This window comes from Meleagris gallopavo, chromosome 10 (assembly GCF_905368555.1).
Source record: "Meleagris gallopavo chromosome 10, MGAL_WU_HG_1.1, whole genome shotgun sequence".
Taxonomy (NCBI): domain Eukaryota; kingdom Metazoa; phylum Chordata; class Aves; order Galliformes; family Phasianidae; genus Meleagris; species Meleagris gallopavo.
This window is the reverse complement of record NC_139413.1, coordinates 24020906-24048586: the sequence shown is the minus strand read 5'-3', so window position 1 is coordinate 24048586 and position 27681 is coordinate 24020906. Positions and strand designations below refer to the sequence as shown.

The 27681-nt window shown below is 40.3% G+C and overlaps 1 protein-coding gene across 6 annotated transcripts; it reads right to left on the bottom strand.

The window, feature by feature from the left end:
* Positions 1–1035: 1035 nt before the first annotated feature.
* On the bottom strand, positions 1036–27681 carry PODN (podocan). Of its 6 annotated transcripts, XM_085232083.1 has the most exons (12): positions 27438–27672; positions 26541–26769; positions 22943–23178; positions 21339–21432; positions 19745–19809; positions 16126–16235; positions 13709–13865; positions 11059–11174; positions 8856–9513; positions 6031–6179; positions 3746–3946; positions 1036–2389 (listed from the first exon to the last, which is right to left on the bottom strand). In XM_085232083.1, the coding sequence occupies exons 3-11, from the start codon at positions 23171–23173 to the stop codon at positions 3784–3786; spliced, it is 1743 nt and encodes a 580-aa protein (XP_085088209.1). In that variant the 5' UTR covers positions 23174–23178; positions 26541–26769; positions 27438–27672; the 3' UTR covers positions 1036–2389; positions 3746–3783. The 6 variants fall into 6 exon arrangements, with proteins under 6 accessions (XP_085088209.1, XP_010714407.2, XP_010714409.2 ...); XM_010716105.4 differs by lacking the exon at positions 26541–26769 and having other exon boundaries at positions 27438–27681; XM_010716107.4 differs by lacking the exon at positions 27438–27672 and having other exon boundaries at positions 26541–26856.

Sequence of the window (27681 nt, the reverse complement as noted above, 5' to 3'; positions counted from 1 at the left end):
TACTGAGTTCTTTAAAGCTTATGTGCTGCATTTGCAGTCTTGCTGCTGGGTAAAACTGTATCCAGTCTCAGAAAAATACCATTTTCTGCAGTACCTTCTGTAATGAGGAAACACGGTCTTAAAAGAAACATAGCAAATAAACCCGGATCTCAGTTTACATACAGACCACACGTGAATACCAAGCATGGCCAAATGCACACTTAGGATTAAAGCTGCCAACTGAATGTTTCAGACTTCAGCATTTCACTATCCATAACATCTATGTCAGCATTAAAAACTTGCTGCTCTTCTCTTTCTCAAATCTGAGCATCTCACAGGAAGAATGTCACATGGTTATGTTGTCTCTTTTTGCCCCAACTTTTTGGCCTAAAGAAAAGTCGGATTCCCAGCTCTCCCCATTTTCAGTTGAAGGCCATAAAAAGTAAGATTTCGTATGTGGGTCCTGTTCCACCAAAGGTTTGGGTTGGAACTTGGGAACACAGTTACCATCCATAGCCAAGAAAAACGTGCGTGCTAAGTCTTGTGGACTTGACTTTTCCTTATAATCTCTCAGGGCCTTTTATCCCTTTAAAGGAACTAAACAAACTACGAGCTTGGTTTGGCTTTTAATGTGCTGAGGAACAGTGGGGTTTTTTTTACTTATTGTTGCTGGGAAAAATTGTCCGATGCAAAGGACAGATTCAATGTGCAGATTCTCACAGAATCACAGAGCAAGGCATTGAAGTTTAAAAATAATCAAACACTTCTACATCAAACTGTGTAATTGTGCAAATTGTCAGCTTATTCAGGAGTATAATAAATAGATCTATTTCACCAAAGACTAGCAAAACTTGCCACTGGGGTTTGCCACTAGCAATTACTCATTGATCTGAACTACATTCTGTAAATATTTCATATACAAATCTATCCCAAAAGTCAGAATGCTATTTTATTTCTCATCTGTATAGATGATATTAAAAAATGTGTTTGTCTGGTTTGTTGGTTTTTTTTTGTTGTTGTTTGCAATTGTTCAGGGCCAAGTTATGGATTGTTTGGTTTGTGTTTTTTTTTTTTTTTTTTCAATAATTAATCTTCCTTTCTGTGACTTATGACCATCATAAATTGTCTACGAAAATATCAGCTTGAAATTACTGTCATGTGCTACATGACCCCAAGGGGAGAGTGTGGAATTAAGCCTTCTCCATCAGGAAAAACAGCTGGTTAAAAAGCAAGCCAACTGTTTCCAAGTAAATCCTGGAATACAGCATGCAAAACAACATGTGTTCAACCAGAAATCCTCAAAAGAAAAGAGCATTTCCTCAAACATATTAGCCACCTCAGATGAAGGCTATTATAAACAAATAGGAACCCTGCCATCCTAATACCTCTGTAAATCTTCTTCTCCTTGGTTTCTTTATTTTCCATATTTGGACAGGACCTGGAAATACTCAACAGTGAGGTTTTAAATTAAGAGATTAGGAGAACAAGTACTGTCATAAGACTTGAAATAAACAAAGAAATTTCTGTTGACACCTCACAGTTTCCACTCACTTATCTCTTTTGCTTCATTAGTCTCGCTTCTGACTCTTAACATAAATGATATAAAATATGTAAAAAATTCTACTGCATATATCATACTGCATTCTGATATTCAGTCTTCTGGACGTATCTTCTGAGACATTCACACAACTGCCACATGGTCAAACAATAGCAACACACAAACTATACCAAACCTTTGGAAAGTAGGCATAAGTTTTTTATATATATTCATAAGATCAATTGTTGTATCTTAAAAACTTTCTAGAAAGGCATATACTGCAGGCAGTGGCAGTAGAGATAAAATATTATGGGATCCAGCCTTTTTTTTTTTTTTCTCATCCAAATATACACATTGTTCTAACAGATGAATAGTTTAATCCAGACTTATTGCTGCTGCTTGATGACCCAAATGCTTCATATACTGCTCCACACATGAAACTACTGCAAATATCCATCTCGTCTGATCAACAACAGCTTCTTTGGGGTGCAAGAAAAGAAAAGAAGCATAATACATAGTTCACTTAAAATGCAGTGACAAAAACAGCATTTGAAGGCATGTGTTCAAAATAGTCCCATATTGTTATTACAGATGGAAACAGTGAAGGAAGAGCAACAAGGAACAAAAGCCAGCTTTTGTGAGTTCCAAAGCAATCCCTTATGATCCTGGGTCTTGTATAAGATGATTTGGAAGCTTTGGAAAGGCATTCAGGGTCTCTCCCTGAATAAGGCACTGCAACACACTGTCTTCCATAAGCCTGGCCCAGTGCCATGACAGTTTCTGTATAACTCATTGCACATTCTGCTAAGTGTTCTATATATATCTATATAGATATATACACATAGAAATATATGTAATTTTCCATATGCTTTGCTGCAAAACAAGAGAAAAACAAAATCAGTTACATAACAAAATACAGAATTCATAACAGTCTAAGTTTAGTATCTGCTGAAAAGTTGCACGTGTTCCAAACCACAGATGCGCTGATAAAGCTGCATATATTCTAATAATTATATTGGATTACATATATATTTTTTTTTTCTCACAAAGGTTTGACATAGCCTAGCCTGGAGGTCTACTGTTCGACTTTCTGAGTAGCTTCTGTCCTTTCCAATCCTCATCATCTTTTCAGTGAATTAGCACTACTTCTAGCAATTCCTTGTATCACTCTCCATGACAAAATATTGATCTGGGACTAAGATGAACATTTATTTCAATTTCAAAGTCTTGGAGCTTAAATCCTCAGTAGTAAATAGTAGTACCTCAAAACTCATCATCTCTTTTAAGCATGAAAGGCTTAAGAGATGTCTTTCCTTATTGAAAAATACATACTCTTCAAATACCAATTTATCCTCATTGTTTCTTTTGCCTTTGAAAACAGAAGAGTGGCTAGCCAGATTGGTTATGGAATACTGAGATCTTAAGTTCAGGATTACCAGTCTGGAATTAAAGTCAACAGCAAACACAATTTGTAACCGCCCAGAGGCTTTTCAGTAAGTCTGAGTGAAGTGATCGATGTACACTTGCCAAGACTTACCAGTAGCAAATCATAGGCTGTTCTAAGAACTTAAGCATGGCTATCCTGAACCAGGCATCAATTCAGCTGTGCGTACTGTCTCCCAAAGTGACCTGAAGTGGATATTCTTTCCATAGGAAATATTCCAAGTATAGTACTATCTTCCTACACACTCCAGTGGTCAGTGATTTGAGGATTGTCTAAAATAGATGTTACTTCTTAGCATCACGTTTAACAGACACTGATGGGTCTATCCTCCTTTGTCTTATTTTTTTAATCCACTTTCAGCTCACATGGTCTTCTGCATCATTGAACTTCGCAGTTTGTTCTTTATTTTGCTTTTAAACTAGCTACTTAATAATATTATGAAATACCTTTATTAAAAAATAAAAGTAAAAAAGGAGAAAAAAAACAGAGCTAGTAAATAAGATCCACAATCTTTATCTACAGTATCTTTAAGGTTATAAGCAAGAGTCACCATGAGAAGTCCACTGCCTCCAATAAAACGATGATATTTACTGATTGTTTCATTTTAAAACTAATGTATTTTCTGCCTTTTTGGATTCTGCAATTTCTGGTCATGTTTGGGTGAAAGTTATTGAACCTACAGCTCAAACACCTCCTGTTAGGTTTCAATCATACTTGTAAATTGGAATTATTTACACAAGAGTCTGAGAACTGAGTCTGTGATTTAACTAAACGTCAGCTGTTACCTTCCACATGGTGTGCCTGTGTGAGTTCACATTTTATCTCAGTTTTCCTCATCTTCCTCATCTTCTAATTCCTCTTCTGAGTCATCCTTATTCTTTGAAGTGTTGCTGAATTCAAGGTTCCCTTCAATATCCAATACTTGTAAGTGCTGTAGACTTTGGAAGGTATTTACCTTCAGTGCTCCAACTGCAATCTTATTAAACCTTTAAGCAAACAAAAAAAGACTCTCCTGTTAAAATAAACCCGTTTCCATATCCAAGAGAGAAATGAGAGGAGACTAGGAGGAAATCATTCAGCAGTTACTCTAATTTTACAGTGGCACACAACAGCACTTCGAAATGAAAGCCTTTGTAAAGAAAGCAGAACTGCTAAAATGCTGGCATTGAATTCTTCATGTGTAGAACTGAACAACGTAGAACTGTAGAACGATGAATATGGGAAGATAATTATCTTTCAAGGGTCCCAACAGTGTGCAAAGGTCCTGGCTGACAATAAAAAGCCAAAGCTGAAAACCAGTGTTCCCCCTTCCAGGTCTATCATTATTTTTTCCTCCAGACACACTGAGCTGCAGAGTACTGACTTCTCTGGACAGAAAAAGAGAAGGAAAGTAGGTAAAGGTTATGAAGCAGGCAAACACAGAGACTGAACAAAGCTTTCTGACAGTACTATGTATCACTGTAAAGGACCTTGCAGGAAAATAATAGGAAATGTTAAGCATCTCATACTGATTTCTAGTTCATTACTCAAGCTCTCAGAAGATTTCTGCCCCAGCCCATATGACCACCTCTTTAACTGTATTCTGCAAGGAAAAAAATCATAGAATTTGTAGGGGAGGAACTCCTTCTCTTGGCATACTGCTTTCTCCTTCACAGGCAGAAAAGACATCTGCTTCATAGCCCACATTTCAAAGTGCAACTTGCTTTTCCATGAGATTCTATGTTATCCCTTGACAGCTGAATTCTTCTGCTACAATACATGCAACGTTGGTGCAAAGAATCTCCTTAGAAACATATGCAGAAACTTTTCATCTGTTACATTGTTTTCCAAAAATGCAAATAAACTAATCTAAAGTTTCAGAACCCCTCACATCTCCTGCTTCATTCTTACTTTCGAACATGCTTCAAATTGTATTTTGTCTAATATTCCAGATGTATGTTTCTGTTTCACACTATTTACAGGGATTAATAGCCTGCCATTAGGAAATACAGTTTGATTTGGGTGGAGTTGCCTCCTAACCATGTTAGCAAAAAAACAGTTCTGCAAATTCTTTTTTTCTCTCTCTATATAGAAATATAGAATGTGGTATGTGGTTTTTGGTTTGTGTCCAAGCATTCACAAAAATCTCATAAATGTGAGCAGCTGAATAGACAGACTGCTCTAATTTACACCAGACTTTTTAATTTTATTTGCTTAGTATGGAACCTTTCATCTAAAAAGGTACGATTCCAAACTGTAGAACAGTGTTGCTGCATACAGACAAAACAAGGCCACATTTAGTCGTGTGCTAAAGGGCATTCCAGGCTTTTTGAACACAACCATGGGATCAGCTTAATCACATATTCCATAGGTTTTCATAAGTTACTTCCAAGCACTATTTTCATTAATGTTCTGTTCGATTAAAATTGAATATATTATTAGGGCAGATCCTGGCTTCCCTTCTTGTGCTTAAGTCCTTAATAACTCTGCTTAAAGTTACTTTATTGTGAGTTTACATTTGGTGTAAAACAAATTTGGCACCTGCCACTTGTAAAAATACTAGGTTTAATAAACAAGGTTCTCATCCAGTTGACAGAATAGGGAAAAAAAAACAGAAAATCTTTATAAATTTAGTTGCATAATCGTCACATTTGTGATAGCTGATAACATTGACATCTGTTTCTGACAAAAAAGCGCACCACGTCAAGATTAGTCATGCAAGTCTCATTACAGGAGGCTTTTGTACACTATGAAAAGCCAGGGGTGGCAGACAGAGGCAGAGCTGTAGTCTTATAACTGAGCTGTAAACCTTTAGTCTGAATATTGGAATATGAGATAGTGTTAAACATTAACTTCCCAGAATTTCTAACATGCCTGATCCATTCTCATAAAGAAAGGAAAATCTCTCTGAAGAGCACGTTTTATATATCCATGTCTTTCCTCAGCAGATGAGCATAGCTTCATTGAATTTCTATAAAACAAAGATGCTCATTTAGAAAGTTAAAATTTTAAATAATTTCTAGAAAGTAAGCAACAATAAAGTGAATAAAAAAGAAAAATCCTGTGTGCTGAAGTAGAAGCCTGAACTCACCTGAGGTAAATTCCCTTTAGTTTGGGTGTGGACTCAAAAACATTCTCTGAAACAACTGTGATCTTGTTGTTCTGAAGATACAGATACTCTAGAGATTCTGGCAGGCCTGAGGGGATCGAAGTCAGCTGGTTGCCAGCCATGTCTAGTGACTGTAAGGAAGAGACAACAAGGGGTTAAATAAATAATCAAATGTGAATAGTAGCAACACTCCAAAAACAGAAGTTTAACAACAAATGAGCTTTCAAAAGCTGGCTGTATACATACACCTCTCCTTCTAAATGTTATCCACTGTTTTTATGTATATATACATGTAAATATACAAACATTCATATGTGTATAATGCACTTGTAAAAAACTTAGGATGATAACAGTACAGAAGTGTGATGTTAATGTAAAGCTTTATCCAGGATTTGTGTTTGAAAATCATCTGGAAACAAGCTTTATTTTTCAGATATTACTTTAGTGAGTCTGCTCATTACACCTTTCCCTTCTGGTGAGGTCAGGAAAAGAACAAACGCTGTGTGCAGAGTGGAAACTGTAGGGTGTCATCCATGCAGAAAACTCTGTTTGAGTTCATAGAGGAAAACTGAAGTGATATGTACTGTAGCATAAACTGAGTTCATCTAACTCGCATCAAGGTAAAGGTGGCTGCTGCAATTCTGCTTTCTTGTGCTACCATTTAACATCACGATTTCACAGGACATGCCATGCAGCTGTTTTGTTAAGCAGTCCCAACACTTCTTTATCTCTGTCCTCAGGCTTTAACCCATAACTACTTACAGTGAATTACAGGCAGACTGGGTTTCAGATATGCTTGGGAAGTCCTTGGAAGCTGCTACTGCAAATGCTTCATTAGCTATGATTATGTTAGATACAATCACACATACAAACACCTGGAAGTATTCTCACACAGAGCAATGTATGAAGACATCAGGACTACAGGTCATGACACTTCCTTATAAAAGTTTTCAGCAAAGAATTGATTAAAAGAAGTGTTATATGCTATATGTAGCACTTCCCAAGCTGACATACTAGCCACATTATTCAGCTCCAGTTCTGCAGACGATTGTTATGATTTCATTGTTCTTATTCTCAACATAATCCCAGTCTGGCAAACAATTATGCAAATGCCTAACTTTGCAATTGCAAACAGTCTTCAGTGATTTCCATGGTAACAGTGTGGACAGGACTGCAGCTAAGTACTTGCACAATCAGGATCTTAGACCTGATTGTTATTTGTCAAATCTCCAGTGCACCAACTCATTAACCTATTGCAGAGCTAAGCCCTTCATGGTGAAAAAAGATTAATACGTACTATCATGGAAATACTTAACAAGTAGTAAGGCTGCTCAAGAAGAAGTCAACAACAACAACAAAAAGACTGTTAGTTTTAACAGAATCTTGCATACGTGCTATTATCTTAATCCTGTTTAATATGAGTGGGGTTTGCTGTGGAAAAGGTGCAGCTGAAGGGCCAGAGTTTGATTCAGCAATGCATTACTCTGGCTTGACACCAACTACAAAAGAGCGACAGCAGCATAAAAGAGAGGTGAAACTGCAATGAATCAGGCCTTTCAAGAAGGTAAGCTTGTAATTTTTTAGTTCCAACCAATAGCTAAAGCTGGCAATAGGTCTCATGACCTATTTTTGTGTAGAGGGAAAAAAAAAAAAAAAAAAGACAGGTGACAATGATTGCATTTAATTAAGCTACTGCAGTTAAATGGTGCCAGGATCTACAATTCTCATCAGCATCTTCCTTCCCAACTACATTCTCTCTCTGACATATTTGCACACATGTGCACACACACGTGTCACAGAGGCACCAAACAAATACAAAATATATCACTGGAATCATCAACCACATCTACAGCTGATGCAAAGCAACAGTGCTACAAATGCTATTATTGCACTGCTGATTTACATTAATTGAAAAATAAGCTCTTATTTATTCCAAGACAACAGAAGATATTCACACAGATAAATGTTTACATTGTCTGAAAACACACTGGGAGCCAGTAAAACATACACTCCACATCTTCTATCCCTTATCTGCTCTCAGATGTGTAAATTTTGCTTGTACAGTGACCTAAGAGTAGGCATCCTAGGTGGTTACCAGATGACATAGGTAATACCTTTTACTGCAGGAAACAGGCTGTTACCTAAAAGGAAATGCAGACAAATCCTTCAGCCAGTATAACAATTCTGAAAGGTCATTTTGCACAGCACAAATGAGATTGTTCCTGACTGCCTTATGGTTTGTGTTTAACTTTCTCAAACAATTAAGCAATGATGAGACTGCTGATTGAATCCAGACCTCCTAACTGCTATCCAGGTGCCTTAGCCAGCTGAGCTGCTAAATCCTGTAGCTTGGCCTGTCTGACTATAAGCTGATGTGGGGGCTTTGAGAATTAAGAGTGGTTTTGTTTATGCATTCCCTCTTCCTCTCGTCTCTCTTCAGAGCTGATTTCAGATCTTTTGGAAGACAAGCTATTTCAAACACACAGTTTCAATTTTAATGACAATATTCATTAATGTGTAGCTGAAAATAAAGGACAGCATTAGGATTGAGAAACAAAAATGTCTTAACATTTCCCAGAATTAGCAGTACATGGTGGACCACCGCTCCGGTCAGCAGTGGGAGGTACTCACCTCTGGCACAACAGCACAACCTTTCAGCTGCTAGAAACAGAGCATGTGGCACTTAAAATGCAAGCCCAAAACATGCATTCCAAGCAAAGCTACTATTGGTGCCACATAAACTGGCTTAGGCAGACAGAGGAGGACATTAGCATTACGAGCACAATAAGAGAAGGTGATGTTTCTACCTGGAGACTGCTGAGCTCCCTCCATGCTCTTGAATAAATTGAGTTTACTTTCAGTTTATTGTTGCTCAAATATAATTCCCGCAGTTTTGTCATCCCAGACAAAGTCCCTTTTGGGATGTCACTTATCTCATTTTCCTTTAGCTTCAGAACCTGCAAGTTCTTTGGAAAGCCATAGGGCACCGTGTTGAGATTGTTTCCAGAAAGATCCAAGGACTTCAACTGCCTCAGTTTACGGAAGGCCTCCCGATGGATCTGGGGACTTTTGAGCTTATTGTAGCTCAGGTTCAACTCTTCAAGGAAGTAAGTGGTAGCAAAGTCATTCCTATTAATCTCAGAAATCTGGTTATGCAAGATCATGAGTGTTTTCACTCGTCGAGGCAGCCCACTGGGAATCCTTTCCAGGAGGTTGTTGTACAGATGGACAGTGTGCAGTTTCTTCAAGCCCTGGAAGGCTGACGGGTGAATACCTCGGGCTTTTAATTTGTTATTATGGAGCAGGAGGTACTCAAGGTTCTTAATTTGGGTCAGGACATCTCTACCAATCACCTTAATTGCATTCTTCTCCAGGTGAAGGAGGACGATGTTTCGAGGCAAACCACTTGGGATTTGTGAGAGGTTATTGCTGGACAAATCCAGATATTCAAGACTGGACAGTTTCCTTGAAAAAGCAGGAAAGAAAACACTCTTCATTTAGATTCTGCAAGGTGAAACAATCATCAACCTTTCCTAGGATTTTACAGTCAATTTCACAGAAACAGCCTGAATAATTTTTGTCTCTCTGAAATTGTATATTTAAACTGAAAAGTAGGCCTGCTTTTGAGATGATGAAATGTTACTGTAATGAAAATTAGCAATGCTAATTCAGTGTCCTAGACTAAGATACTGAACTTCTCCTGACCCTCCAGTATTATGGAAGTGAGTCAGGGGTAGATCTGCTTTGTGTAAGCTACTGAATCTGGATTCCATAGACTCAGTTGAAGCTAAAATAAATCCTCAGACCAGCCACTTATACCAACTGGATGTGGATCAGTGGTGTTGCATGCCAAGACTGAGGTGCTCCTGTGAGGAGACTGTAATCTGCATGGCACTACGTAACCCTCTGCAGATGACTAGAAAGCTCTCAGGAAATACAAGAACTAATACATTACAGACATTACTTACTGTTTACTACACTGTTGTTCAGAGCTCTCCAAGTATAGTCTGAATGAGCAAATATACTTTTTGGGGAAAACAGTTCATAACTGCAGTCTGTAATGCTTCCTTAGCCTGGGTACTGTACAGCAAAGAGTAACATCCACCCCCACCTGCTGACTGTGATTGCTGCCTGAGCTATAGCCACTGTACCGTGTTCACCACCATCTTAACAGAAATGTTATGTCCAACATTACCTGTAGGGTGACACAGCAAAACTAAGGTAAATGACTCTGGGAGGTTTCTGGGAGTGGTTCGTGGAAAAGAGCTTCCCATTTTTAGAGACCAGAAAAGGATTCATGGCAAGTTATAGGCAGGACAGATTATGTGGTCTGGATTTTCAGGTAGTACCAGGGCAGGACTCAGTGCAAACAGAAGGGGTAAATTTAGGACAGTCAAAGGCTATTTCAGTTGTACCAGTTTGTAGAAAAGCTTTTGCATTGGCCATTGAGCAGGACCATTACATCCCCTGTAACTCCAGCAATGCCTACACACTGGGGTGCAGCTATTAATTCACAGCTGTGTATCTGTGGCTGCTTGCAAGTCACTAAAACAGAACAAAACATAAGTGACATAGCAAAGGTGAAGGTCTGGCCTTAAGCTCCTAGTGAACTGCCCTGGGAACTGAGACGTCTCAAGTAGCCTCACTTCTGTCTTGTTTGGAAAAATGGAGAGCAGCCTGCACCATCATTCTAGACTGCCTTTTCTCAGAGGGCAATTAGCACCTCCTGTGATTGGGTCTGCAGCAATCAAGCAGTGATGCGGTCTGATGTTCAGTGTTCTGTATAATGGAACTCTGATGTGTGAATTCAAACCACTCACCAAGGCCTTTGCTTTTCAATGACAGTATCTGAATCTATGTCTTTTCATTTTGACCTAGCAGAGGAATGCATAACAGCACAGTTTTTAGTAAGTGTACTTTTAAGTACTTATGCTTTTTTTTTTTTGTAGATGTACTACTATACCAGAGGAGGCGACAGACACAGGTGCAAACTACAGTTCTGAATCTCACCAGAAAGTTTCGTTGTCCATTCCTTCATTAGTCAGGTAGTTATTCTGTAAGTACAGCTCCCGCAGGCCTGTAAGTTCACTGAAGGCTCCTTTGGGAATCTTCTCTAGCTTGTTGTTCTAGGGTCATCAGAAGCACATCGCACATTATTTAGCATGAAACAACGTAAGACACACAGGCTCTGCTCAGCTATTACCAGGCAATTAAATTTCAAAAGAGCTAGACTTTAGGTGTTTCACAGGAAGTTTTAATTTCACCTAAGAAACAAATACTAGATAAAAAGTATTACAACTAAGCACAGTAATTGATATCCAGTTGAATTTTTTAGGCTAAGAAGTTACAGTCTGGCACTCCAGGAGGGTTTCATTTTGTATTCATACAGTCCTTGCACATATATGTAAATCTACAGTATAATCCAAGCAAGTGGCCCTGTAGTTTGTTCAGAATTTCTTAATTTTCTAAGACAGATTTTACCATAAAGAAGAATTAGTTTGGAAGCTGGGAACCAGCCATCCTTTCAGTGTTTGACATTTGAAATGGTACAGTTCCTGCAATGTAGATTCTAAAGAAATTACTCCTATTGCCTTAGTGCTGCTTTTGAGTAGCCAGCCAGCAGACATGAACAAAATACAAAACTAAATTCCATTTATGAATTTCATACAGGAACTGTAGGAATTATAAAAGTACACATAAAACATCGAAACTGAATTTGTTTAATCTCCCACCCTTCACAGAATCACAGAATGCCCAGGGTTGGGAGGGACCTCAAGGATCATGAATCTCCAACCCCCTGCCACATGCAGAGCCACCTATCTCCACATTTAATACTAGACCAGGCTGCCCAGGGCCCCATCCAATCTGGCCTTGAACACCTCCAGGGATGAGGCATCCACAGCCTCTCTGGGCAGCCTGTTCCAGTACCCTTCAGGTACAAGCAATAATGTGAGGAGCAGATTAGACTAGGCACAGTCCCAGTTAATGTAAAGTGGATACCATCACAGAGAGACTCGGCTGCAGATCACAGTGAAGAGTGAAAGAAAAAGATGTGTCACACCTACAAGTACTCCTTCAATCAGTATCCTGTTTCTCACTGCCATGTTCAGTTAACTGTGCCCAGTTAGATGACAGGCAGTGCACTTGAAAACAAAATGCTTGTTTCCCTCTTTCATTTTTCTGCCCTGAACACAGCTGGGACAGAGGGAAGAATCCTAAGAACAGTCCCTGAAGGCTAAGCCTTCATTTAGGAGATAACGATCACTTGCAACAAAATCCAGGGCTTTAATAACTTCAAAATATGGCAAACAAAATCTAGAAGGTTAAAGGATCAGACCCTTTGCCTTTTTCAACCCATAGAAGTCTTTGTAGAAGTTTTGTAGAAGACTTTAATGGGATTTAGCATGAAAGGGAAAAGGAAGCTGGGAGGCAACACAGAATGTCACAAGTCCAAGGGCTTGGAAGAATGACTTCTTTGCCTTAGTCTTCACAGGCACAGGCTCTAGCCACACCACCCAAGCTGCAGGAAGCAAAGGTAAGAACTTGGAGAAGGAAGATTTGGCTCTGGGAGGACCTTACAGCAGCCTTCCATTACCTGAATGGGGGCCTACAGGAAAGCTGGGGAGAGAACAGAACAGGTAGCAACAGGACAAGTGGAAATGACTTTAAACTGGAAGAGAGTAGTTTTAGACCAGATATTAGGAAGAATTCCTTTACCTTGAGGATGGTGAGACACTGGAAGAGGTTGCTCAGGTTGCAGATGCCCCCTCTCTGGAAGCATTCAAGGCTGTGAATGACCTGGTCTAATGGGCAGTGTCCCTGCTTACAGCAGGGGGTTGGAACTAGATGATCTTTAAGGTTCCTTCCAACCTAAACTCTTCTATGATTCTATGATTCTATAAACAGACTTCAGTCTACAGACGTCCAAGGAACTGTCAACACTGGGAACAAACAGAACCAGGATTCCCCACCACTACAGCTCTCCCATTGTTAACAAAGTTAAGAACAGACAGTTATGAAGTATTTTTTATCAAAATCAGATGACATAGAATTAAAAATGCTGGAGACTAGATATGCCACAACTTCTGCATTACACGATTGCTGGAGAAGCTGTAGCAGTGAAGATTCACTGATCCAAACTTTCTGTGTTGACTGAATTGCCAGTTCATAGCAAACAAAATATCACTGATGCTAGGGAACAGCAGTCTCCATGATGGCAATTAGTGAGCACAGCCAATATTTAATGGGTAAGCAGCTGTCAGAAAAAACACCATCATCAGTGACAACCTTGACCAGGAGTCCAATTAGTGAATGGCCATGAAGAATGATGTACCTTCTTGTACTAATATGCATTCATGTGATTATACCCAAGAAAGATATCAGCAGTACTGTCTCACGTACATGCTTTTCATTCCCCCTGACAACACTGAAAAGTGATTTTTTTCCCCTGTGAGCATTGTGATATTTTGCAAAAACACTCGATTCCTTATGAACAAAATAGTAATGACTTGTGAAATAGCTACAGCTGAGAGCATAGTAGATGAGACTTACAGAGGGCCTGGGAATGTTTTCAAGGGAAATGAAATTGCTTGGTTGTGTAGTTTGAATCTCACACAAACACAGTACTTTGTAAAGGAATACAAAACTCTGGTGTCATTACCTTTAAATGCAATTTGTATAATGCTGGAGGGAGATTCTTCGGAACATATTTCAGGAAATTGCTGGACATGATGAGTATCTCCACATTGTTAGAGCCATTGAACATATTATCAGGCAAGCCAGCATCTGAAAGTTTGTTGTTATGAAGGTAAACAGACCTGTCAGAAGAAGAAAAATGATAAAATCAAACAGATATTTAGATCTGTTTGTTCATTTTACCAAAAGAAAGCTGTTTAAGAACTGTATTTCAGCCTATTCTTCTTCCCTTAATTAGATTTGTTATCAAAACATGGCCTTTAATTTGGCAAGGCATATATATACATGCACAACCAAATGATTCATCTGAATACTCTTTGAAATTTAGGTCTATTTAAATTCCATCCTGGATGTGAATGTGAATTTCACAAATAGCCTCATCTTCTTAACAAGAAAATGAATGTAAATCTGGAACTGCATTCCTTTTAAGTCTACATTTCAGTTTTGCCATTTGGACTTGGCTTTGCTTTTGGTTAAGAGAAATGAAACATGGCAGTGTGGTGGCCTCACTCGAAAGGTCAGAAATCCTATTGGATTAATAGATATCTTAACTTCTTAAGATATCTCCTTAACTCCAATCTTAACTTCTATTTGGAGTCAAACCTGGGCTTCTTCAACTTGCAAAATCAACCTGCAGATCTCTTGAGGAAAGGCTGTTTCACACCCCTCCATTCTTTCTGCTCCCGTGAAGGCTCAAAATACCTCAGGAAACAGTTTGCCTTCTACTTCTAGAATTCAAAAGGGCAAACAATAACGTCAGAAAGAACAAATCTGTATGAGTTGTTTTTTAATGACCTTCTGGTCATTAAAGAAAAAGATAGTTTCTAGCTTTCCCTTCTTACTTTTAACCTTTAATATTCGCCAAAGAGTTTCTCCAATCTGTTTTAAAAATGATTTTATCTTCCTTACACAGGACTTAATTCTGTATAAAGCAACTGACTTCTGTGAAGTAATTACTGCTTTTCACTGGTTTAACTCCTAAACAAATTAATTTGATTTCTTTTTAACAGAAGAAATTATGGGATTTTACATACTTCCGTTATCCCTTCATTTCCTGTGTGTACCCAAGATGCAGTAGTCAGTTAAAGTTATGGACACAGGTTGAAATTGCAAAAGAGTACAGTGTAAAAGTTTTCTTTTACAGCTTGTTCTTGGACTCTCTACTGGTGGCAGAGAACTTGGCATCTTTCTGGAAAGGAAGGAAGGGCTCAGTATGGAAACACAATAGTATGATCAGACACTCCAGGAGGTTCAGAGCCACATGAAAATACAGTTCACCTTTCATGGTCAGCTGTGCTTCTAACTCATAAATATTTGCCTTTCTGAAAATGTTATTTTCAAATAATGAGCCTAAGATCATTAACTCTGCTGGGTACAGAAACTCAGAAATTGATGAATCAATTCTCAGAAGATTAAAATGAGTGCTGTTGTGGGAAAGTATGTGAAAATCACTTCTGAAGAGTGCAAGAATTTTAATACAGGTTGGAACATAGTAATTTATGTAACTCAGATTAAGGAAGAACGTGTATAAATCTAGCTTTTTTCGTGATGAGATATTGTCTGAAACCAATGCCTGATGCAGTCTTTTCATCTACCAAGTGCTTATGAGACTAGAGCTCTAGTAAGTACTGAGTAGCTTCTGTTCTCAATGAAAACCAGAGGGAACTGAAAGCTCTTCAGTTCATCATAAGATTGGGCTCCAGGAGCTCAACTGGGTTAGCCATTTTTAAGTAGTTCTGAATTTGGATGCATAAATTGTTACCAATAGAGCTTGAGACATCTCTGCAGGATTTAGATGCTGTAGTGTCCATATAAATAGTTACTCAAAATGCCTTTGGGAAAAACTGTATCTCACAGGAGGTCTGTCTGTGTGCAGCTGAATTTGAGATGGACTAAGGCATTACACTGGCTCCAGCTGACAAAATCAAAACCTGAAACTAGCAGAAAGGCCTTTGAAATCAGACCAGAGAGTATGAACTACTTGAGAAGGAAGGTTACTATGCTTAGATTGAATACATTTGAGTTATACTCAACTGCATTGATGATTGCATTCCCAACATGATTCTAATTTTTTAATGAATGGATTATTAAAAAATGGGGATATCTAACTATTAATCCACATTTTGGGAAACTAAAGCTGTTGCTGAAGGACAAACAAAATGGAAATAATTTAATTTTTATCTATGCAAAAGTATTTGGCAGCTACTAGAAGCCCTTGGAATGTGTTTGTCGGTTCCTTCATGCTGAGATTAACAAGTAGTCAGCTTCCTTCCAAAAAATATCAGTAGGCAATAAAACGGCTTAGCCAGAAAATTTCTTAAACTTATCAAGAGCCTCCAAGCAGTCGGAACTCTAGTCTTATTTCACTCCCCAATCCCTTACCTCAAGTTTGGTTTCTGTCCAAATGTGAGCCCATATATCTTAGTGAGATAATTGGCTGCAAAATCTGCACTGATCAAGGTATTTGGTAGGAATTTTGGAGCCACTGTTAGCTGAAAGAGAAATATAGATGTGAATTTCAATGAAATGCAACGTTTTAAGCAAGCATTAGACCGTACACAAAACACTTGCAAATTTTTTTCTCTGAAACAGAATGCATATTGCATGAAAAATAATTTAAAAAATAAATTGTCCTCACTTGCTAATCTCTCCAGGAAGGAGACAGATTTTTGCTCCAAGATATGTGAATGTTTGTTTTGCTTGGAAGCATCCTGTCTCTTGGTGGAAGAAGTCAAGAAATTGTTATTCTGAGAGTAAATGCCATGCTTATTATTGTTCATAATTCTCAGTCTGGTGAGCCAAAAAAATCCAACCCACCTCATACTGGCCTACTATTTACTCCCATAAGAAAGTCTGTTGGTTCCGAGGCTGGGAATGTCATTTCACATGTCTACCAGTATTGCATCCATTTAAAATGATCTCTTCCAAAGGATCCAGGTTCCCAAAATGCAGAGATGCTTCTGAGTCAAATGATGAAATATCAAATGGAATCTCAAAGCTGTACAGTGATACCTTGCTCACTAAACAAGTGAGGTATCAGAAACAAAATACGAAAAGTTCTTGTCTCTGCAAACTTTTCAGTTGAAGAGAGGTAGGGAGGGTCCTGTTTGCTTTTGTCTATTGCTATTTCCATCAGTGATTTAAAAAAAAATGCTAGGAACACCTGTATCTGAATAAAACTCAGTGAAGGTAGAACTAATGATTAAAAAGCTTAGTTTTACAGAATGTTTGGGTAATACAACAGCAATCTTCACTGTGTGGCTGCTAGTAGTAATTATTCATCTAGATACCAAGAATACAGGTTGCATTTTTATGGGCTGGAGGGCAATTCTGTGGAAAGTATGAACCCAGAAAATTAAGCCCTGGGAAAGAAATTCTCAGCACAATGCTGTGCTGGATATGAGCCTTTAGTCTCGCATGCCTTCTTGTTTGCTTATGCCTTCTGCATACATAGGAGACTACTGAATTGCAGTATGCATGTGCTACCATGGTTACATGTGTTAACTATAGTACTAGTGAGACAACTGATCAAATACTTTATGTACACTCTGAAGGACTTTGAGGGACTCTTCTACAGAGATACTGACTTTTTTTGTTTTTTAAAGCCCTCGAATTTACTGGTAGTTTGTCACCTCCTGACCTGGGAAATAGGATATCGTGCAGGTGGACCCATATCTGATTAGGAAGGTCTGACAGTGCCTCAGAAAGAACTAAGTCAATATCATGACATAACAGTGAAAAAAACAGGAAATAGAGTTAATCATTTTCATATACGGTGGCACATTAAAGCTTTTCTCCTGAAACCCATTCTATTGGGTCATAACTTACACAAAACAAAAGAAATGGCTCAGATATGTGAAATGAGAAACATCGGAACCACAAGAAAGAAAAAAAGTTTCATTCAAAGAGAGTTTTCGCTTGCACAGGACTCATCTTTGGCATTTCAGCATTCAGTCATGAGACTGATTGATCTCCAGTGGCTGATTGTTTGAAGGATTAATGCTGGATTGCTGTAACTTAGCAAAACCAAGGTGACTGAGTAGCTTCATCTGATATGTTGCCTAATAAGAAGCAATCTGCATTTCTGCAGATGCAATTTCTTGCAGTTTTACTACTGAATCTTCCTTTCCATATGGCAGATACTGTTTCTCCACTAATAACAAACAGTAAAGCAATGAGTTTAGAAGGATTATAAAAAAGTTATTACTTGTTTGAAACAAATTTTCTTGCTTACCATAAGCTTTGGTATAAACAAAACCACTGGACCCTGTAACTACAGGAATATTTGGAGATGGAAAAACTTCTGCCACCAAAATCACCAGCTTACAGTAAATAACAGTGACAGCTCAGGACGTGCTCTGCAGTTGCGTAGGAGAGCCTTCAGTTATCAGTGAGGCTCACTGCAGCTACGATGTGATTAATACATACTATGTGTGTGATGAAAAATTCAAAAGGAAACTACTGCATCCAATAAGCACTTATTCTAAAAAGCCACTTTAGTCTATTATCATATTTCATTTCTCCAACCAACTAAGCTCGTTTAATGAAAGATAATATCTGATGGGATCACAAGTGAAGATAACCCATAAAACAAGGAGCAAACTACCAGCAAATCCCTGCTCTCCTCCAGACACCACAGTTACTTGATCTGCAGCACTTCCCAGGGCAGACTGATGCAGTTTGAAGCCAATATGGTTTCTCCTGGCTTGTGATTTATAAAGAAATGTGTTATTTCTGTGGGTCCACAACTTCTCAGCATAACTAGTCCTGACATTCGCTGATGTTTGCATTTTCTACTGGGATCCTTTTCTCTCTGCAGTAAAGCCAGAAACCCCAAACATTTTGTTTTGTCACACAGGGAAAACTGGAGTGCAAAGATCTGGAATATGAGTCACAGTCTGGCTTGTTCCTTTTTATGGAGTTATTAACTGCCAAGATTGTTATATGGAAATGGTGCTTGAAAGAGAGAAAAGAACACAATGTTACTGTACTAAATAATGGGTTCTATTCTCAATAACTCCATACAGAAAATCATGGAATGATTCTGAAAATGCCTTGGCCTGGCTGAAACCTGAGTGTGGCCACGTGTATATAAATGAAACATCAAAGGATCACAGATTTTAAAAGGATAATAAAATATATGTGCAGACATGCATATAAATGTACGTATATAAATGTATATATAGAGAGAGAGGAAGGGAAGGGTATTTGTAGGCAAAAAAAGCTCTGTCTGATGTTTCAACTCATATATTTCTTGTGGTATTCTAGTTCCTTCTGTAGCAAATATTTGTGGGGGATCACCAGAGAAAAAGAAAGCCATAATGGGAACCTCCAGATATAAACATATGTGAGAAGGCATTTCCTTGCCTTGGCAGGGAGAGAAGTGTTCTTCTGTCATTACATCCAACTTGTATCCCCCAGTTGTGATCTTCTTCATTGAAGAAAAAGAAGAAGATGTGAAACTGAGCAGGTAATTAATACCCACTGTGTGGGTATCCCCCTGCAACAAACCCAATGAGAATGGGGGTCCAGGAAAACTAGATGGCATTTTGCTGATCTTGATGGTACATACATGCACAGGTAGTAGGATGTATTTGTTCACAGATTTTTCAACCCAGCCTCATCTGATGAGATGACAACACCTTGCACCATTACCCCACAGCTTATTTGCATACAGGCAGCTACCAACTGTGTATGCAGCTGATCCAAAGCCTACTGAGAATAGTGGCAATTTAAACTGCAGAAGCTCTCCATGCCTGCCTACGCACACAAGGGAAAGTTTTCACAAAGTAGGCCTTGAAAATACACTGTTGTGTGTACCTTCTAAGTTTTTATAATACTCACTGCTTGCCTTGACCTTAAATGAACCTTCACTAGAATATCACTTTAGGACAATTTTACTTTCACAGGATATATATTTTAAAAAAGAATAGAAGACTTGCTTGTTGAGATTTCAGAACCTAACTAGAAAAGAATTCTGAACGCCTTCTGAGCCTCTTACCTTATTGTTTGCCAAGTATAGGTAATTCAGGTTCTCCAGGTGCTCAAATGCTTCCTCTGGCAGCCCTTAAAAACAAGAAGAATTCTGATCAGAAACAATGGCATCCCATTGCCTCCCTGCTTGGAAGTACCAGAGGGTATTTTTCTCTTTCAGAGAATATTTTAAAACAAGATTTAAATATTCTTCATTGGCACTGAAACAACCTGTTTCAGACCTATTGTTGCTTTTTTTATTAAAAACAAAACAAAACAAAACAGCACATTAAGAGCAATGTAAGACCATTAGAAACATTAAGCAGGCAGGGCTGGTGGCCAACTCCTCTGGCAGGATTCATGTACAGAGCAGGTATAGACTTGCTGTACAGCTGATTATCAGTGCTTCAGCAACCATGCTATCTGAGAAGTTTATTTTGTCACTTTTTAGATGAATCTGCAGATAACTTCTCTTGGCAGGACATAATCCGAGGTTGTTTAATGATCAGATCAGTATAATCTATGACTATAAGGTTGCCATCATAACATCAGTAGCTGCATGTTGTAACTCCTCTTCCATTCTGTTTCCCCACAATCCATATAGCCATGCAGTAACCAGCCCAGAGTTGATCCAGCTCAATATTATTATTATTATACTGATTAGTTCCAATAATTATTATTTTTCAGCTGAATTGCTCCACACCCAGATGATCACACAAGCACTATTTCAGTCAAAATGGCAAATGTACAAATGACACTTTCATCTAGCACTTAGATAACCAAAAGTGAAAGGTGAAGCTATTTCCCATATCAAAGCATACATGAAACTTAGGGTTGCGCTGAGGTTTGTAAAAGAAACAGCACACCCAAAAGGTAATAATAGCAAAGTCAGAATGTATTAAGCAGTCTTCCTTGTACTATGCAAGAGTGATATGCTTTGAGTTCCATGAAATGTCTGCATTCTCAGTCAAAGCTGTTCCCTGTCTTTGCAATAAAGAGCATTCAGAGCAACTGGATGACATGAAAGCTAACAATTGTATATTTTGTACTGTGTACCCTGCTCTCTTACTGTTTACTACAACTTCCTCTGCTTTCCTGACTGGGCAGTTGTCAGGTCTCTCCAATAAACATTAGACTTAGCAAGCAACACCTGCCTACAGAAGTCACAGTGTTTTTTAAAGGGCAGAACTTGCCTTATTTGTAATCTATATTATTTGTATTATATTTAATTCAGCAAGGACCAAACTGGACTAAACTGCAGTGACTGACTGAACTAAACAAGTGGATTAAGAAACAAGGTCAGTCAAAAGGAAATCATTCAGCATGTAGACATTTCTGGTTCTCAAGTGCATTGCACCAATGTGCCTGAGGGACTGGAGTTTCCTGGATAAGCTCTCACGCCACAGTACACAGTGCTGCTGCCAGTCTCCTCCACTGGTTCAGTATGACTGCATTTTTATACACTGATAATTATGTTTCAGATGATAAAATGCCTTCACGATCTGTGGGATGCTTACAGAAAACCACTACATTCAAGTCAACTCACAAAGTCTTACAGCTTTCCCTATCAGCTGTCACAGGGCTGGTGTTGTTCTGTGCACTTCACAGCTCTTCCACCTTACCTTTTGAAGTCAGCCTGTTGTTTTGCAAATTTAGAGTTTCCAGTCTGTGAAGACGAGCAAGCTCTTCTGGAAAGATTTCTTCTATCTGGTTGTTCTAAGAAAACAGAGAGTGTTAATCATCAGCTAAGTAGTCCAAGAAAGTTCCCAATAAAATCCAGACTGTGAACTTCAATAAAATTTGGAAAAGAACCAACCATGTCAAATCATTGCCAACAGCTTTCTCTCCATAATGAGTCAGGTTTGGATCTCAAAACCAATACATCAAAACCCAGCAGCATTTGAAGGCCTGAAACAAATTCTGTAGCCTGTGTCCATCCCTATAAATATCCAACTTATGCACTGGTAGCACAGAGTGCGATCATGCCTGGCAAGACCTATAATCCATTTGCCACAGCCTTGAAGTTCCAGCAAAGCATTTGCTACAAGTTGGCACCGTGAAACTTCATGATTGTTGCTGCTGTAATTTGAGTGTTGTTTTTAACATGAAGGATTTTTGTCCCACTGCAAACTTGCCATGAGCAGAGAGTCAAACTGCACTCCTTTTCACTGGTTTTACTGCTAGGAGTGACTACTGTCAGATTTTCATTGACAAGCTTACTAACGTTTAGACCATTTACGAATTGAGTGTTTTAGCATCTAGGAGACTGAAAAAGGACCTGCTGTACTGGAAGCCAAGCTAATACACAAAAAGTGACAGCTGCTGCTCCAAAGTAGCTTTCCTTCTTTGGGCATTAGAGGCAGGAGCCATGCCTAGCACATGCCTGGAACAGATCTGCTGAGGAGAGTGCCAGCTGATATCACAGTTTTTCTAACTACGCAGCACTTGGATGGAAAGCACTGTACAAAATCTGCATGCTATCCATTGACCAGCCTTGGTAAATAGAGGCAATAAACAAGGTTAAGGGCTAAAGCACAGTGAGTGCAGTACCAGCTGTCTGAACATCATGGCCAGCACCACCCACTGCTGCAGTGCTCTCTGGGCACCATTCCTGGGCCTGTGGTGGCTCCAGCCAAGCTTCAGGTGCTCCCCTGGGCACACTCAGCTTACAATACTTTAACTAAGATGTAGAATTGTGGAATTATGATGGCTGGAAAAGACCTGTAAGATCATCTGGTCCAACTGTCCACCTACTGCCAATACTGTCTGCTGACCACTCAGTGCCACAGGGACAATATATCCAACCTGAACCTGCCTGGTGCAACTTGAGGCCATATTGCTCCCATGTAGGGCTGCCAGAAAATGTCTTATTAACTAAAGGAGTCTAGCCCATGCTTTTCATAGACAACTCAAAATCAAAGGCCTTCACCGCAAAAAGCAATTCTTACTTTGGACAAAAATTCCTCTTCTGGACCTGGGGAGAGAATAAGGAGAAATGAAATCCAACCTTTTTTTTTCCTCCCTTGATGTGTGGGGAGAGAATTAAGACGAAATTTCCCCTCTGCTCTGGGACAGGAATGGCGGGGTGGGGATGGGAGATCCTGAGATGGTGGGAGACCCACAGGTGGGCGAGGGGAACTGAGTGCAGCACCAGCATCGGGCCTACTGCTTCCAGCACACACCAAGGAGGCAGGATAGAGCCAGGATGGGTGACGCAGGCGTTTACCTGCAGCGAGAGGTGGTTGGTCAGCTCAGGCAGCAGCAGCGGGAACTCCTTCAGGTCGATGCCACCGCAGTCCACGACTCCCTCTTGAGTGCAGCCGCAGTCGCGGGGGCAGCCGTGGGCCGGGCCTGGTGGGCGCCTTCGCCCCACAACACCCTCGGGGAAGTCGTTGGCGGCGGCACAGCCCAGCGCCAGCAGCCCCAGCACCAGCAGCTCCCGGCCGCCGGCTGGCATCGCCCCTGGAACAGAGAGATGGGTCAGCCCGAGGCGGGAGCGGCCCAGCAGCCCAGCCTCTTCCAGCCTTCGGCCCAGCACCCGCCCTGAGCTGAGGGAACCATGTTCCTGCTCTCCCCACATGCCCTGAGGTGTTCCTGCTCTCCCGCATGCTCTGAGGTGCTTTTGAGGCCCTGCACCCCAGCTGCTGAGGCCTGAGCTCCCCACAGGTCCCCAGGTGGGACCCCCGCCCCATTGCTGACCACTCACACTGTTTATTGCATTTTTCATATTGAGAAACACCAGATGATCCCGGAGATTTATACAGGAGGTTATGCAATGTTATTTCTGTAACTGCTGTCACATTGTTCCACGCAGTGATGCACAGGGAAGCGAGTCTTGCTAAGGTACAACAGTGCCTCATCCTGCCAGGGCTGTCTCACCGCACAGCGCAGCGCCAAGCTCCAAAATGGGCTTCCTGCTGCGCCTGGACAGTGCCCACCTGAACCTCCAAGGCCTGGCTGGTGCTCAGCATTCATCTTTCTGGCAGCAGGTTAAAATAGTGCAAACAGCGGTGGAGCATCTGCCCAGCAGCCAGCTGGCCCTGCCCCAGCCCTCTGCCTCATTCCTTGCCCTTCTCAGATTTCACACTTAATGATTTGCACTCAGAACTAGTCATGGCTTTTTTCCTTTTTTTTTTTTTTTTTTTGAAAAATTATTTGATAGTGATGAGCAATTCCTGTTTAGGCTGAACTTCTAAGGTAAAAAAACAGAATGGATTCTTAATCTCAGTGTGAAATAAGTACTCCATTCACCCCCCAGGCCAGGCTGGGAGTACCAGCACCGCTCCCTTTGCAGCCCCAGGGTCTGTCACTTGCACCTGCTGAAATTCCCCAGGCTCTGAGCACTTGGAAAGCACCGAGGAAATCCTGCTGTGAGTCACAGTTGTGAAAATCTTGAGTTAATGTCTTTAAACATTGACTTACACTTGAAGAAAAAAGAGAAGGTGACATTACAGGACAGAGCTCTGGCTTGAGACACGGACTGTTTTGGTTTAGTCCTGGTCTTTGCTACAAACATGCTGGGTAATTTTAAGCATTTAACATTGTTTGCTTGATCCCTCTTACCCTGCTCCTCTATTCCACAGCTTCCGTATCTGTAAAAGCTGAATATAATGAAATTAATCTCCTTTATAAAACATACCAGAGATCAGATGGTTTTCCTTATACGGCAATATGGCTAGATATTAGTAGTGAGATCAAAATTGGCCATATGAGTATGCCAAGAGTGGATTAGTAAAATCCTTAGTATTTGGTGACCTAACCTCAGAAAATATTTCAGAAATCTTAGAGAAAATAATCCCAGAAAATAATCTCGGGAAGTACGATATATCAGATCTCTAGCAAAATATTTCCCCCCTCTATCACTTCCTCTTACAGGTGTTTACAAACAAAACTAAAGGGAAAAAAAAAAAAAGCTGCATACAGATCAAACCCAGCCCTGCTGTAACAGTGCCAACACTTTCCATATCAAGTTACATCATTGTTAGTATCAGGCTCTATGTTTGCTGCATGCTGACATTTCCACAACTATAGCTGAAACAATTAGCATGAAAACTAGTTAAGGAAAAAAAATAAAGGAAAAAAAAAACCATGAAATACTGCATCAAATATACAGCAAAGTTGCTGAAACAATCTCACTCCACTGCCTTCAATATGCATGCTGCTGCTGTGATGCCTTTGAAGGGAATGCTGCCCTGGTATCACCAGGAGACACTTCAGATACATAAACATCTGCTTGCATCTGGAGTGCAGGCAGTAAAACCAGGCATGGCTTTTTCTTTCAGTTCAAAGAAAGCCTGAAGAAAGTCGCTCCATTTAAATTCATTCCCATGAGCCTAATCCAAATCCTTATTAAGAAACCTTATGCAATGAGTAGCTCAAAACCAACTGGAAAGAGTACTCTTCCCTTGCTGTCAGGGGATCAGACTCTTTCACCCAAAGTCTGAAGTTTCACTGAAAGCCACTTCAGTTTTCTGCGGCTGCATCTTTCTGAGTCCAGACAGAACCACCGCTGATTTCTGCACTTTGCTGCTGCACAGCCCCAGGGGCTGCATGCTGCACAAGGAACCTCTCAAAAAGTGAGCTGAAGCATCAGGAGTTCTGTAGTTTCTCAGTGTTTACAATTACCTCAGTAAACAGCAGAATCATGTTCAAAATACCTCACCACCGTATCTGTTGGTTCTCCACACGTTCTCACACAACATGCACACAGCTGAGAAAACATCCTCTCCTTCAATATCAATAGGTTAAGCAAATTTGTGACTTACACTGAACGTCCCCTCTGAGAGCTGCGGCTGACTTACGGGCTGCTGCATGGGGTCTGACCATCCAGCTTTTAGAGCAATGAAGTGCTGAGAAACTCACCTCTGCTGTCAGAGATCAGATGAATGGAGAAGAACATTTCCCGTGCTCCCACAGCCTCCCTCGGCTCATGCCATGTCAGTTACATGCGCTGAGCTCAGAGCAAGTCTCCCCTTTCCAAGCCAGATCCGTTTCAGATGTGAGCAGCAGAAGCAGAGAGAGTAACAGGCAACCCCCTACCAACGAGTTTTCTGCACTTCCCAGCGAAATCAGGGAGGAATTTTCCAAAGTCACCATATGGGAAAATGTGAGTAGGAAAGAGGAAGCAGCTATAGTCTGAATATAAAGACTTGGGCAAGAAATGATCTCCCACTGCTTTCTGTCAATGCAGTTTGCAAGATCTGTGAGAGATGCCAAAAGAAAGCACGCTGGATTTGACAGAAGCAGAGGCGGTGTGTGCTTTAGCATTGCATTGCAGCTGCACTGCCTGTTACTAGATCTTTCATTTTAGCTGCATTCAACACCAAATCTGAATTCCAGATGGGAATGTCCTCTTGTTCCCTGGGGGCCTGGTTCAGATTAGCCAGGAGCAGACAGATCCACAGCATTTTGTGTATTTCATCTTACCCCCCTTTACTTCCCCCTGATTTTAAACACATCAGCTGATCTTCAGAGACCAGGGGTACGAAGGTTGTGAAAAGACAAACATCTCAGAAGCAAAGCCCTAACGTTTAACATAACACCTATTTACCCAATCTCTTCTGTATTTTCTAAGTCCCATATTATAGCATTAAACATCAAAGCACTCCCCCTCAAATCGCTCCAGTCACGGTTAGCCCCAAAATCTCACATTTCCTATTTCTTCTCCCTTGGTAAAAAGAGAGGAGCACGCTGTTTATAACACAGCATGCTCCAAGTGCACCAATACTTCCAAGAAAACAACGCAGCTGTTTGTCACTGGCAGCAGAGTTACTTCTTTAAATACAAAGCCACCTGTTTTGGGAATGCCCTGCAATGTACTGTACCTTCACAAAATCTGCAGATCTCTCCTCACCAAGAACACGACCTTCTTGTTGTATTCCAAAAAAAAAAAGAAAGGCACACCAATCCTTTCCTCTCGATTCCAGCTGAACTGAAGTCTAAAGCAATTAAGTTATTTCCTCCCTCTCTTCTTCCAGGCTCATATCAACTGGAACTGATCCCCCTCTGTGCCACGTGTAAGTTGCAGAAGTTATTGTGGGAAGTATGTTTTTACTGAAACAAAAACAAAAACAAAGCAAAGCTGGCTGCTTAGTCTTACTGATTCAGAGATCCAGAATGGATTTGCTTGCTCCTCTTTTTTTATTACAGCACCCTGAAACCATACAACAAAATTAACGCTCTGTTTTCAGGGAGGAGACCAAAGTGCGTTGATGCTGGGAGATCCCCCATTTCACCCCAGTCTTCAGATAGAGAAGAGGAACAGGAGGGATCCCCAGCTCACAGCAGAGACTGGAGCAGCCCAAGAGGGAGAGGTAGAGAGCAGGATTCACCCTCCTCCAGAAGAGTATTCTTCTCCGTGTTTTTGCTGTAAAATTCTTAGATATCATAGAGCATTCAGAGGTACTGCTGCACATTACAAAAGAAGTGTCTTACACCTCCTTTAGTGATGGGGAAACAGAGGCACAGAAAGGTGTCACAGCCAACTCAGGACTATCTCACAGCACAGAGACTACCCAGCAGGACTGAAAATCAGGTATCTCACTTGCAAAGATAACTACCTTTACACATTACAAATGTGTACAAATTTTTTCTAAGCATTCACTTCCTCCTGCCCTATCCTCTTATATCAACATATCCCAAACTTAAGATCTCCTGTCTCCAATTCCAACATCAGAATTCACACAATTCCCCAGGAAAACCAGAACCGGCGTCAAACCTACCCAAAGTGTTCCGATCCACCGCTAAGCCGAGGGCTGTGCCCAGCATGGTGTGAGGCAGCCACTGCTTCTGTCACTACAGCTTTCTGGTGCTTTCAGAGGAAAGAAATTCCACTGCAGGACTCACAACTTAGAATCAGTTGTATTCAAAATCTCCAGTCCAATTCAAGTCTCTGTGCCCTCGCATGTTCCCTGCAGTTCCCTGTAGCTGCAATCTAATCAAAGCAACATTCAGGTTCAAAACACG